This window comes from Alligator mississippiensis, chromosome 2 (assembly GCF_030867095.1).
Source record: "Alligator mississippiensis isolate rAllMis1 chromosome 2, rAllMis1, whole genome shotgun sequence".
Lineage (NCBI taxonomy): Eukaryota > Metazoa > Chordata > Crocodylia > Alligatoridae > Alligator > Alligator mississippiensis.
Genome location: NC_081825.1, coordinates 100,422,934 through 100,437,811, shown reverse-complemented (window position 1 = coordinate 100,437,811; position 14,878 = coordinate 100,422,934). Strand labels below are relative to the sequence as shown.

Sequence of the window (14,878 nt, the reverse complement as noted above, 5' to 3'; positions counted from 1 at the left end):
CCTGCAGGACCATGTCAACTCGAGCATGGCACCGGCAGGCTGGGCGGGCCCCAGGTTAACCCCAGCCTGGCCCTGCGGCTTCTCCAGCACCAGGTCAACCCAGTTGTAGCCAAGCAGCTCCTACAGCACCGTGTCAACCCGGGCATGCATGCCATGTCAACCAGCACCATGTCAACCCTTGCAACTTCATTGGTGTCAAAGGTCACATGACATCACTTCCTGATATGATACCACTTTCTGTGACGTTTTTGAATATGGCTCGCCGACCCACTGGGTGATAAAAAGTTCGTGATCCGGCCCCACATTCAAAAAGGTTGGACACCCCTAAGCTAGACTGTTCTCAGTGGTGGCAGATGACAGAACAAGGAACAGCAGTCCCAAGTTGCAGCACAGGAAGCTAAAATTGGATATTAGGAAAAATTAGCTCACTAGAAGGGTGGTGAAGCACTGGAACAGGTTACCAAGAGAGGCAGTGGGATCTCCATCCTTGAAGGTTTTTAAGGCTCAGCTCAACAAAGCCCTGACTAGGATGATCTAGTTGGGAATGGTCCTGCTTTGAGCGGGAGTTGGACTAGATGACCTCATGAGGTCCCTTCCAACCCTAATTTTCTATGATCCTATGAAACACTGAACTTTTGTCCATCCAAAATGCCTTCCAGAAAAACAAATGTTTTGGAATTACAAAGAAATCAGCATAAGATCTGTCAGGTATTTTTGCTTTCTTGTAATAAAACAATTTTTTCCCCAAACTTGGGTTTAAAAAAAATTCTCATTTGATCTGAAACGTTGTCTATTTACAACCTTAAAAGTTTTCTCATTGAGTTACATAGGCCTGAAAAATACAGATTTATAACATACATTCCAAACAGTGTTACCACAAAGGAAAGGCTGCATATATTGTTAATATTTCTACACACATGACCTTTAAGAGATTAAGATATTTTCCATCAAAAATCTTTAATAAATCTAATGCCAATATCTCTGAGGAAGATGTCTTTATTATTACAAGCATGACAAAATGCAGTGCAATTCTTTTGGTTGCAACACCACTACTGAACCTCTTATAAACTGGTTTCATCACAAGTACTATTTAATATTTTCTTCAACAAAAAGAAGAAAGATGAATGAAAGATTATCATATCAAATCCAAGATGAGGGTCTCTCCCCATTCAACAAAAAAAAAAAAAAATAATTGTCAATGTATAGAATCTAATTATTGAGGGACTGCCTCACATTTGAAGTCATCTTGGACTTGGAAAAATATGGCAATCATTTAGTACATCTGCACATTCTTTCTTCTTTCTTGCCAGGTCCCCAAAGTTTGGTCCTACAACTGTTCACTGACTGAGCAGTGTAAAATCCTTAGCATAATTTCTGGTTGCCAATGTCGCATCCACTTAAAAAAAAAAAAAAAAAAAAAAAATCAACGTGGAAATTAAAGCCGACATATTTATGTAGAATAAGCTTCATTTCCCATTTCAATACCATACAGTTTTCAGCAGTTTTCCTTTTAATGAATTATTTTGCCACATTAATGATATAGATCCTTGCAGATATAAAGGGAGAAGAAAAGAGATTATCTGAGTTACAAGCTATACATACCCCAAATTATCAGTGTCTTAAATATGTTTTAAACTATGATCCACTTCCTGCGCACCCATGCCAATCTGTGCACACACTCCTAACATCAGCACAATACCTAGACTCCTGATGGCCCTGGGCAAACTTTTAGTATCGGGCCCCCCTCCTCCAGAGATAATGATAATAATAATTTTTAAATTACCATTTTCAGGCCCCCTTTCTGTCCAGGCCCCAGGCGACTGCCCAGTTTGCCCATGCCTGTGTCCAGCTCTGCCTATCCTCTCATGGCCCCCTGGTCTTTCCCCTGCTGTGCTGCTCCAGGCGGGGGGTGCGGCTTCATCTGGGCAATTCCAGCTTCAGTGCACAGAGCTCTGGCTCCAGCTTCCAGCTGCCTTCCACCCACTCTGCCCACCTGGTGAGATGAGCAGCCACCCAGGGGCGGGTGGAGCGGGTGAAAAGGTGGCTGGGGAGCTGGAACTGGAGCCCCACGCGCTGGGGCAGGAGCCGCCCAGCTGAAGCTTCTCCCCTGCCCACCTGGAGCACATGGCACATCAAAGGCAGGAGCAAGAGGAGGAGCTGCTGCTGGAGGCAAGGGAAGCAGAGCAGCACCCAGCTGGCTGCAGCAGCACCAGGAACAGCCCCACTGGAAGCTGTGCTGGCTGAGGTCAGGGCTGGGTTGGCAGTGTGGGTTCCCCTGGCAGAAGTGAGCAGGCCTCAGCCTCATGCAGAGCACTGTGGGGGCAGCTGTCAGCTGGAGCCAGTCAGTTGGGAGGCTGGGTCTGTCCCACAGGCTGTATTTTTACCCACCCCTGTATTAAACAGACATTCACGAATAAGTTTTTAAGTTCTAGGTCCACAGGGAGGTTCGCATAAGGAAGCTGTTTTAAAAGCCGTAACTAGCTAATAAGTGAAATGGGAGTGGGCACCATGGTAACGTCAAGTTAAACATTCCTTTTGTGTATTGGGACCACAGACTTATTACCACAAAAATATAACCAAAGTGACTTCTGTTTACTTATAGTCCAAACTATATCAGCAAGCTGCCAACTGTTCTGCAACATACTTTTGAATCATATCAAGATATTATTGAGCATGAGCTGTGTTTTCCCAATAACAGTGACTGATGCAAGTTATTCTAAACTTTCCAGATGTTTAGTTTAAATATGCACATTGTTAATGTAAAACTTGTATTTTTTTAATTTCATACAATATATTCAGTACACACATGCATACACACAAACATTAAAATAAGGGAGAAACAACTTGTACTGATAGCATTAATCAGTAATGACTTGGTTAAGAGATACAGTATGATCAACTTTAGATTACACCTCATACAACTCAAACCACAGAAGGGTTTAGAAAGAACAAATAAAATAGGCCCTAGAGTATCTCACTGCTAATCCAGTTGTACATTAAAAATGATTTTTCAAGTCTGGGACATTTAAGAATTTAACAGCTCCTAGAAACAAGGTCTTCTGTCAGACCAGATACTTCATAAAAAGAGCTCAGATTCTTAATGGAATAGAAAGCTGGGCATATGTGATATAACTGATGTGAATAAAATAATGGATAACAAAATGCCATATAAGTTTAAAGCAGGACTTGGAAGGTTTATTAAGTATAAATTTGCCAAGCACTCAAACTACTAAAAAAAGATGGGAGATCTGAACAGGCAGGTCCAGAAGTCAAGGCCCTCTACCAAGCTCATTTACCAGCCCATCTAACAGGCACTGCTTTTTATATCAACTGGTCCTAATTTGATCAGCTTCTAATTAGCAACTGCCTTATGAAACCAAATCTTCACAACTTCAAGCAACCAAAAGGGAAATGGAATTTTTCTATTTCTTCTCCAAACCCAAGACACTCAATGTTCCTTGGAGAAGACCCCCTATGCTACTTCTCAACTTCCGCTTTTGAGTATTCTTTCCTTATGAAAAAACTCCAATTGCCTCCCTCTCCTAGCATTACTTTTCCTAATAGAAGAATGAAACTGATAAGCTCTCAACAGTTCCACTGACAACAAAAGAGTTCCAAATTACAGTAATTAAATGGTCCAAGGTTACTCAATTCAATTATGCCACATTTGGGCACAAGTGTAGCACATGCCCTCAGGCAGCATGTCCTCAATTCAAACTTGGTGCCCATTTGGAGTATTATTTTAACAACCATTAGGGTTATAAACTTTTTAAAAAATAAATAAAAATAAAAGCTTTAACTTGCAAAAGCCAACTTAAAGATGAGTCAGCAAGTACATTTTTCAAATCCTGGCTCAAAGTACCCACCAAAATACTAATCTTATCTCTGCTTTACAGCTAAAATGCTTGCTTTAGAGGCAAATGCAAAACTATTTAAGGTATCTTATTTAATAAACAGCTCAAGTCAGTCTACAAAGTGAAAAGGAACTAGGTGACTACATTGGCAGAGAAAATTAATGTTTTTCTTTAATTTTAAGCCTTGTGCAAGGAGATAAAGAGAAAACAGCTGTACTTCTACCAATTATCACAGCACCACAGGCAACCTGGCCTGATGATCTCCCTTAAATTGAAACTCTCAGTCTAATCCTTGTTCTGGAAAAAAAAAGAAAAAAGAAGGAAGCAAAAGTTGAAACAGGGGCAAGCCTAGACATGGCACTAGGATCAGGACATGAACCACATATCCATCCATGATTCACATAAAAGAATGCTCCAGGAAAAAGTTCTCAATCCACGGATAGCTCATGGAGCCATACTACACGCACGTGCTAATAGAGCCTCATCAGCAGGGATCATGCAGCTACTCACCATTTTTGAGCCACTGGTCATCTTTAGAGGTCAGGTAAGGAGCTTGTGGAGGGCAGGTGAGGCCCTGAATGACTAGAAAGGGGTAAATATAGTAGAGGTACACCGATACATCGGTCCCATATAGCATTTGCACTCATATAAGGAAAATTGACAGCATGACAAATCGGCTTTTTTTGGCTGAGGTGACCAATAATGCTGCGTGAATGTGTGCAGCTGCAGTGCAGCCCAGCAGCATGGAAAGCAGCATCCAGCTGATCAGTCTGTTGTGGGGGAAGGAAGGGACATGGGGGAAGTAGGCCGAGGTCCCCATGGTAAGGGAGGGAGTGTGGCAGAGGCAGATGCTGCTCAGCCAGGATGGGGCACGGATCAGAGCCGCAGCTTGTCCAGGAGACATGGTGTGGGGAGGCGGCAGCAGCACTGGGAGCAGGGGCTACGGTGAAGTTTGGGGTGGCTACAGCTCCCCCTCACCCCATAGCCCCACTCCCAGTGCCACCACCGCCCAGACCAAGCATAGCATGGCCCAACCTACCCACTGGGAAGAGCTTGACACAGCTCTGGCCCCAGCCTGCAGCGGCAGCCTGCCCTCACCTGCGCGCAGATCCTGGGGCACATGCCCCCCCATGCCCTCCCATGGTGTGTGCAGCAGTGGAAGCCATGCTCCCCCCTGCCTCTGAACAATCTATTGTGGCTCCATCCATGTCCTACCCTGGCTGGGCAGTGCCTACCCCAGCCCCACTCCCTCCCTCACTGTGGGGGCCTCAATCTGCACCCCCATGCCCTTTCCTCCCCCTCCCCCTTCCCCATCAGACTTACCAGCCAGACACTGCTCTCCATGCTGCCGGGCTATATATCGGCAATCAGACTGGTATCAGCCAATATGGATCACTAAAAATCGGCCATCAGTATCAGCCCAAAAAGTCTCTATTGGGGCACCTCTAAAATATAGTGCCCGTCTTCAAGAAAAGGAAGGAGAAAGGTTCCAGAGAATCACAGACCAGTCACTCTGACCTCTACCTGGAGAGATTATGGAGCAGACCATCAAGGAATCTGTTTCAAAGCAAATGAAGGAGAGCAAAGAACAGCCAGCATAGATTCACCAAGAGCAAGTCATACCTGACCAACCTGATTTCCTTCTCTGATAAGGTGACAAGCACTATTGATGGGAAAGCAGTGGATGTGATATACCTTGATTTTAGCAGGGCTTTTGACAGTCTCCCATGACATGTTCATTGGCTTTTTTTGGCTGGTGTAGCCGATAACGTCACTGATAAATGCTACATGCATGCACACAACTGCAGCATGCACATGGCCAGAAAGGCTGAAGAGCAGAGGCTGTGCAGAAGGTGGAGATGGGGAGAAGAGGCTCAGGGGGCAGATGGCAGGGGGAAGAGGGCAAAGAGCAGCTGGAGTAGGGCTGGACCAGGAGCTGCAGCATCCACCTGCCCCAACACCACCCTCGTACTTGATTCTAAGACAAGGGGCTGTCTTCCCTCATGTTAAAAGGGGAAGGGCACCTCATCTTAGAATACAGTAAACACAGTGCGTGCACAAATAGAATGGGGAATGACTAGCTAGGCTTCAGTACTGCAGAGAAGGACCTGCAGGCTACTGTGGACCATAAGCTGAATACAAGCCAACAGTGTATTCTTGTTGCAAAAATAACAGTCAACAACATAGTAGGTTGTCTGTCACTTGCAAATAAAAAGAAGTGATTATTTTGCTCTACAAGAGACTGATGAGATATCACTCAGAGTACCGTATCCAGTTCTGGATACCAGACGTCAAGGAAGATGTGGACAGATTTATAAGAAGTCCAGAAGAGAGTGACAAAAAATATTAGAAGCAAGGAAAATGACTTAACAGGAAAGGCTGAAAGAACTTTGATTATTTAGTCTGGAAAAGAGAAGACTGAGGGGGAGGATTTGATAACAGTTTTCAAATACCTGAAGGGCAATTATAAAGAGGAGAGAGACAGACTATTCTCTGTGACCCAGAGGGACAGGATTAGGAGCTTTAGCCTCAAATTGCAGCAAAGGAATTTTAGGCTGGAGATTAGCAAGAACTTTTAGTATGAGACTGGTCAAGCATTGGAACAAGCTGCCTATAGAAGCTGGAAATCTAAAAACTGTCAACCATTTTTTGCGATAAGATTGGACAGACACTTGACTGGGATTGTTTAGTCATGGATGATCCTGGCTTTAGCAGGGAGCTGGACTGGATGACCTCCTGAGAGTCTTTTGAGCCCTACTTTCCTATGACCCTAATACTCAGCCAGCCCCATCTGGAAATGATGTTAAACCCTCTTGTCATGGCTTTCAGAGGTATGCAAGTTTCATGAAGAACTTCTTCACTTCAATCCCTCTAAAGACCTATAAGGGGTCTTTTATAGGTCCTTCACTAACTTTCACTCAGTTCTGCCTTCTCATTTCCTCCCCCAATCTCATGGAATTTATTCTAAATACATAAAGTGGTTATAGCCTATACATGTAAGTTTCACATATTCTCATTGATCAGTCTACAGACAACATTAACCCCCAAGATTAGTAATATCGTGCTCCTAGCTACAGTCAGGTACTTTCAAGAACAACACAAACTTTTAAACTACAACAAGAAAGAAGTAATAAGTAAAATTTAAAGTACCTCAGTTTTTAGCGAGAGTCCGCTGTTAAAGAATATGGCTGAAACAGCAATGTAAGTTATAGTAATTTCTGGTTTCAAGGGTCCTAAAAAATATAAACACAAAAACAAAAAGCAAAGTAAACCAGTGTTAAGCCAACAAGGGTACAGAAAGTTATAAGAAGTCAAAGTAATTGACAGCATATTTGGAGTAATTCTGATCATTAAAGTCAATTTTTAAAACTTAAGTTTTGCTCTGTAAGTAAACATCACTCTTTTATATATTTTAAGTAAAAAACGAGACTCATAAGCAATTGGAGAGAGAGAGAAAGATTAGACATGGTGTAATAAAGAATATGCCAACAGAATCAAAATCTATTTGTTACTACAGCTCTTTTGTGTGTACACAGCATGATGAAGTGCAAATAAGGAACCTTCCCCCACCCTTGGATTGACCTTGTGAGATCTGTAGTCCATATGTTCAGAGGAATGCAGTGACTAAGCTCTTTTTTTTTCCCCATGGGGGTTTCTGAACCACCCCAGCCCCACCTACACCAGCCAGTAGGCCCAGCTGGCAGCTTAGAGGAAAGCAAACTGCACTCCACAAAGGGTTTCAAGTGACTATACAGTTCCACGTAAACCCTAACAGGGCTGCATGATGACGTCCTACATGAACTGCAGCGAACAGCCAACTGTTTTTGTAACTACCCAATCAGGTTAACTTTGTCAAAAGAAAATATTAGTAATAGGAGTTCCAATCAAATTAATATCTGAACTGAGCACAAGGATCCTATTTTAAAATGCAAAATTATTTTTTCCCTTTTTTACTTCATACTATATTTAGTATTCATCATCTGTCCTGAGTAAAACTACAGCAACCAAACAAACAAGCTACTCTTCTATACTTCAAAATAGAAGATCCTTTCTGTTCTTGTGCATGAATGACACACATTGATGGTCTTGGGAGAAGCTGAATGCAACAGATTTGGATAATGTTCATTCAGAGGGAGTATGATGCCCTCTAACTGGGCTTGACTGCCCAACTCTTCTCTCTTAGGCTAGGAATAGATGTTGCATTTGTCTCTAGACAAGTTGTACCTGCACCTGTCCTGCAACAAAAATATCCTGGATGGGCATGTACACACATCGTCCATCTAGTCACAGTTCAATGAATGACTGAATGCACTGCAACTTTCTGCCTCTGATTCAATGATGCAATCCTGGGGAAATTGTTCAGACACACATTCAGAGGCCCTGTGATAGACTGTAAGTACTTCTTACCCAGTGAACCTTGTTAGGATGTATCCTGGGACAACAGACATAGAGGTCTGAACAACTGTACCTTGTCCTAGGATAAAATGGTTTATCCCAAGACAAATGTGATGTCTATCTGCAGCCTTAGTCAAGTTTTACTTTCATATAGGCCTTGCTTGGTGAGATACTAGAACTGTAAAAAAAAGTCTCTATATAAAACACAACATCAAAGCAAGTGTGTAAATGGAAGCTGCAGCTACAGAACTTGGTTCTGTTGCACATTCTGTATCTTTTCTAAGAATAGCATATAATACAGTATGATGAGAAACAGAGAGAGACAACTGCTACATGTACCCAGTATGTCTTTGATCTGGTACTGTTGGAATCTGATTTTTACTATCACTTGGTTTTAAACTGTGCAACCTGAACATTATTATGTGAATTTATGAAGTGATCATCACTTTAGAACCGGGAGGATTAAGTATTTGTCTAGTGCTAGGAACATCCAATGGGGCATCCAATCTCTTTTGCAAAGATTTTTATAGAGAGTATGTTCTAAGAGGAATGAAATAAGCTCTCATCAGCCAACAAAACATTTAAAGAGATGAGCTTTGTATTGCAGTTGGAAAATACCAGACACCATTAGAAGTCTGTTCTACTGCCAAATAAAGCTCAAGACATGCTGCACTATGGCTCTGTTGGCCAGAGAGTCACAAAGTCTCCAACCCTTTCCCCCAAGACCATGTTTTTTTCCTTCAATGTCTTTCTAACTGTAAAGTAGTACGTGGCAGAAGAGTAGTTTGAGATCATGTGGCTGGATCTATGGATGGTTTTGTTTTCTGTTGTCCCAGGAACAATCCCTGACAATTAAGCAGTAATCAAGCTGGGCAGGAATAAGTTCAGTTCTTATACAAGAAGAGTTGTCACTAGGTTCTGTTTAAAAAAGGCAAGAAACTCAGTGTTGATGGCTCCATAGACCTGGGCAGAGCTTTACTTCCAATGCAATTACAAGGGAAGGACTTTCCACACTGAGTTCCAAGCTGGATTAGTGCCTTAGTTGCCACAGACAGCTCAGAAATTGTTTTTACAATGCTTTTAAGACTTGACTTCTTTTCTTCCTCCAGAAGCCAAGCACAGGTACTAATTCCTTGAGAACAGTACATGGCTGCTGCCAAACTTGAGCTCTATTAAAAAAATAAAAACTACGATTGGAACATTTTTACAATGAGGAGAAAGGTGTTTCGCCATGTTAGTCCCAAGTCAGGCCAAAGGTAGGGCACCTTAGAGACTAACTGGCTCAGAGGAGCATGGGTTTTGTATGTAACAGCCTGCAAGTCAAATAGCTGTTGCTTATGAAAGTTCATGACTCTCTGAACCACTTAATCTCTAAGGTGGTATCCTGCCCTACTTTCTGTCTTTTAAAATGAGGGAAGTGATTTTTCCTCCTATTTTTCCTATGAAAACAGTTAAAGAAATATTGTTAATTTTTTTTTCATATCATATATGCAAAGAAATTCACCTTCAGGCAGAGACCAACCACAGAGAAAATTACCATAAAAAGTGGATGTTTTGGAAAGTTTTGAGCATTTGGACTTTGCAGCTATAACCAAAACTAACCAGCAGGTGTTACTGGGTATGCAATATTTATTATTAAAAATATGCAATCAATTAAAAAACAAACAAAGCACCAAATGTTTCACTTGCTATTGTTACAAGTAATGTATTAATCTCCTTTACTGAGATTAGAGAATTCAGTTTGTTGACTTTATACATTTGACAATACACTTTATGTGCTCAGTTCCACTATTTCCCCTGCAGAGTAAATCAGTTTCCTCTGTTGTTCATTGGGAAGCAACAGAGGACACAAAAAAATGGAAATGTATTATAGTAAAACAACAAATATTGATAAGAGTCATCTGGGGTAGAAGTAGTACCTGAAATCACTTCTAACTCAATTTCAAGTTGTCAGTCAGTGTCCCTCTCAAGTGGGTCAGGGATGAAATACAATCAGATATTAAACTCCAATTATTTTCTTTTTAGGCATTTCTTAATGGAATTATTTTCACCAAGTCAGCAGAACCATGCTCAAAACAGATTTTAACCTGATTTTCATCCCTATTAATCAAGTAAGAGATGCATACTCTTAAACACTTTCAATTATGGATCCTACCTTATTAATCTTTGTACAACACCAACCTATAACAGAGATGGGAATTCAGTAAAGGATTCTTCTTGGGTTATGTTAGAAATGAATAAATGTGATTTGCCATGTTTACATTTTAAAGTCTAAAACCTGAGTAAGGAAAGTTGAGTCTTGCAGCTTCCTCTTCTCTCAAGGGCCTCTTACCAACCCAGATTTCACAATACATGGTGGGAGATGACCTCAGAGTGATAACTACTCCGCTAATATTAAAAAAAAAAGGTGTATAAACGTACTGTTTCCCAAGATGCAACATTGTTACAAGAGAGAAACCATTAATATTAGAGTTAGAAAACATTTCACTCCAACATCTCCAACTAAATGTCTGCCAACATCAATTTTGTTTTTATATCTGAACAAGAGCATGGACCCTACTGGGTGTGTTTCAAGTCCTGAGCCCCTCATTTAAGTTTGTACAGTCAAAGTACGCAGCAGCCTGATGGAATACAGCTGCACCTGGGCTACAAAGTTACCAACTAAACTTAGCTGTTAATGCAAGAGGCAAGGATTTCTTTTTAAAGCAAGAATACCTTTTCTTGGACCAACTGTGTAGTTGGGAGAGTTTTGAATGCAAGGCACTCTTCATGGGTCAGAAGACAGGGTAGATTTGCACCTTTATAGCCTAGCTAAATAAGACAGAGCATATTTGCGCACCCAAGCATCCAATGAAGTAGAACTTAGGTGCATGAAAGACTCTGCTATGAGCTTTTTCCATATACAAACATATCTATATATACACCTATATAGATCTATATATCTATCTATAAATAAATGTTCTTTAGCTAGTCTATAAAGATGCCAATCTCCCCTGCCTTCCAACTGACTTCAGACTAACACAGATGAATGATACCATTCTTCAGTCCAAATTCACTTCATCAGATGCTGGGTACACGAAAGCTTGTGCTACATATAAGCTGTATAGGCAAGCTCTGAGTTATACACAAGCTTTTGTGCTCACAGCATCTGAGAAGGTGAACTAAGAATGATAGTGCTGGTGTGCAAACAGGCAGAAGAGACTGGCACCCTTATAGCCTAACTAAATCACACACACACGCATTTATATATATATATAGAGAGAGAGAGAGAGAATGTGCGAACACATAAGCCTTTGTTCACCCAAGCATCTGATAAAGTCAGCAAACTTGAGTGCACAAAAGCTTGCACTCTTTCTACATATCTGACTTAGTTTAGACATGTTATTTAGTTAGCCTATAAAGGCGCAAATCTCCCCTGCCTCCTGCCTGACTTCAGACTAACACCAACATTCTTCAACCCGGGTTTGCTTCATCAGATGCTGGGGGCATGAAAGCTTGTGCTATGCATCTTCATCTCAAGTCCCAATCATGCTCAACAACCTTTAACATAGCCCTTGGGCATCACCTTCTATTCAAAACTAAGAATGATCTTGCGAAGCCTGGAGAGAGGGAGTTAGCCGTGTTAGTCTGAAGCCTGTCAGAAGGCAGGGGAGATTTGCACCTTGGGAGCCTAACTAAATAAAAGTTACATAGAAAGGGCACAAGCTTTCATGCACCCAAATTCACTTCATCAGATGCTTGGGTGCACAAAAGCCTGTGGGCTGTCTCTCTCTCTGTGTTGTTCAGTTAGTCTGTAAAGGTGCAAATCTCCCCTGCCTTCTGCCTGACTTCAGACTAACACTAGCACTCTTCAACCCAAGGGGTGCGTCTATACATGCAATTAATGCTATTTGGCTTTACTGTGCAGTAAATTTACTACCTGCATATGCCAGTAGCAAACTTACAGCGCAGTAAGAGTCTACACATGTAGACAGTGACGCTTTACTGTGCAATAGATTAGTCTGTTGCCATGCAGTAAAGTGTCTCCTGTAGACATGGCCAACAGCACTTCATAAGAAGCTGGGGGCACGAAAGCTTGCGTGCAGCTTACATGCAGCACACACTTTTACGTTTCAGGGGTGTTGGTTGTAGCCGTGTTGGTCTAAGGACACGGGCTGACAAGGTTCTTTGGGGAAATGTGACATCTTTTATTAAACCAACTAAATAGTTGGAAAAATGATTTTTTTCCGCCCAACTATTTATCTGGAACAACTGTTTAATTGGAACAAGTTTTCCAACTATTTAGTTGGTCTAATAAAAGATACCACATTTCCCCAAAGAACCTCATCTGCACACGCTTTTGCACACCCAAATGTCCGAGGAAGTGAACTGAGGCTGAAAAAGTCTCTGTTCGTCTGCATTCGTCTGAAGCCGGGCAGGGGAGAGCTGCACTTTCCCAGACCAACGAAACAAGACACAGAGACAAAGCATGCGCAGCTTTCATGCTCCCCAGCATCCCACCAAGAAAACTTGGGTTGAAGCGTGCGCCCGAAGACGGCAGGCGGGCACCTGCACACACCAACTAAGTGCCACGTAGGGAGCTCCTCACCACCTCTGCTGAAGGCGGCGGGGTCCAAAAGGCTACCCCAAAGAGCAATGTCTCCTGCTATTTAGGTGGCCTAATACCAGAGATCACCCTCTACCCAAAGCACCTTCCTGCCTGTGCTCTTTCCACACGTCGCATTGAGTCGAGCGGGAGAGGCAGGTTATTCGGGCAGGCTGCAAAGGGGCGAGCGCCCCCCCCGCCCCCCGGCTCCCTTCACCCCGGGGCACTGGGGGGGTACTGCAAAGCGTCCCGGGCCCCGCGGGGAGGGCGCTCCGGCCCCGCGCACTCACCGCCCTTGGCGCCCACGGCGGGCTGCAGCTTGGCGGCGGCGATGGCCAGCACGATGCCCAGCAGGAACCACTCCTTGCGCAGCCGCTCGGGCAGCCCCATCCCGCGCCCACCCGCCACTCACTGCCCAGCCGGGCCGGCGCTGCAGGCGCTCACGAGGGCGCCCAGCCCCGGCCCCGTGGCAGCCCGCGACAGGCAGCGCCCGGCCGCCATCACTACCACGCGCCTCCTAAGAGACACGCAGCCGCTCTCGGCACGGACACCCTCCCACCTGCCTCCTTCCTCCTCTTCCCCCGCCCTCACCACCAGTGAGAGGCTTCTTCTCCCCGGCCTGGGTGACTCCTACCCCAACCGCCTCGCTCTTTCTCGGAACTCGGGCAGCAGCCGCCCCCTGCTAGGCCGGGGCTGGAGTGGAGTGCAGCGGGGAGGGAGCAGCACCCACCCCTCCCCCACCTCCCGGGTGCTGTGGGGGTGGGAGGGTAGAAGAGGAGGCGGGGATGGGGTCGGGAGGCGAAGGGGGGTGTTGCGCGTTTTGTTGATACATTACGGGACTCCCGGCGCTGACGCGGCTGGGGGCGGGGCGTGGCCGCGGCCTTCCAGGTCCGGGGGCTGGAGCTCGCGGGGCCTCCCGATAGGCTGGGGAGGAGTGAGAGGGCGGGGTCAGCTCGGCAGTTGGGTCGCGTTCTTTCCCACTCAACAGTCCCCCCGGAGGGGCGTGCGTTACCCCGCGTCGCCTCACGCTGCTTGTCTCCTCTGATCTGCTCTCCTCTCCTCCTCCGCCTCGGTGCTTTGCTGATGCACCAGGGGCCGGGGGGGCTGTGGGACTCCGGCTAAGATCGAAGTAGAAACAAATCCACGCCTAGTGCGATGTTGCGCTCACTTGCTACATTATATGGAAAGTTTAACGCCCGCCACGCAGGAGGCCAAACGAGTGGAAAGACCGCGGCGTCCGTCCTACGGTTCTTGTAGTTCAAAGCAGGTCTTCTACTCAGCTGCCCAACAAAATCTAGCCTCCCCGAGCATCTTGACAGTGTCTCCAATGTTTACCTGCCAGTCCTGAGTTAATAGCGCCACACTTGAGTTATGGTTTGTCGCCCCAGCTAAACAAAACCAACCGGTTTGCAGGGCTGAGAGACACAAGAGGTTACCGGGAATGACTGGCAGGCAGCCAAACCACAGAGGAACAGAAAGCTGGACCAGTGAACCGTCAAGATCATTAAAAAGGAGAGTGGGGTTAACACCCCAGAGTGGAGAGAGATTAGCAGGAATCGGGGAGATGATCATGGGCATGGCCGCATGCTGGGCACTTTTAAAAGCACCCGGCGCTGTGTTGCATGCATTTGTATAAACTGCAAAATGTGTGTCAGTGCTGAGAAAATGGTGGCAGCGCGCTTTTGAACTAATGCCCATTGAAGGTGTTTTAGTTTCAAAGCGCACTGCTGCTGTTTTCTCAGCGTTAACACGCATTTAGCTATTTATACAAATGTTTGCTATGCAGCACTGGGCACATCAGTTTGCATGCTCTGCCAACTCAATTGAGTCTGCTCTGACACACTGGATTTCCAGCGCAGCAGAGCAGAAAAATTTATGTGTATAAGTGCCCGTCGAGTCTTGGAGTCAGTTGACTTGCTGCCTGAATAGAGGCTCTCCCTATGCCTGAAGAAGGGTGTTTGTGCCCAAAAGCTTGCAATTTTTTCAGCTCTTTATTTGGTTTAATAAAAGATAATCACGTCTACCCAAGGAAACTTGCCTCCCA

General features: G+C 44.5%; 1 protein-coding gene across 3 annotated transcripts in view; it reads right to left on the bottom strand.

Annotated features, from left to right (window-relative positions):
• The window catches only part of SLC10A7 (solute carrier family 10 member 7), a 215,304-nt gene extending 201,947 nt beyond the window's left edge, over positions 1-13,357 (bottom strand). The window contains exons 1-2 of one of the 3 annotated variants that reach the window (XM_019481516.2): positions 13,125-13,357; positions 7,005-7,087 (exon numbers count right to left, since the gene is read on the bottom strand). In XM_019481516.2, coding sequence (XP_019337061.1) covers positions 7,005-7,087; positions 13,125-13,224 — 183 coding nt within the window. In that variant the 5' untranslated portion in view covers positions 13,225-13,357. The remainder of the gene's footprint in view (positions 1-7,004; positions 7,088-13,124) is intronic. The other 2 variants (XM_019481515.2, XM_014593664.3) reach the window with 2 other exon arrangements.
• Between the last annotated feature and the right edge of the window lie 1,521 nt (positions 13,358-14,878).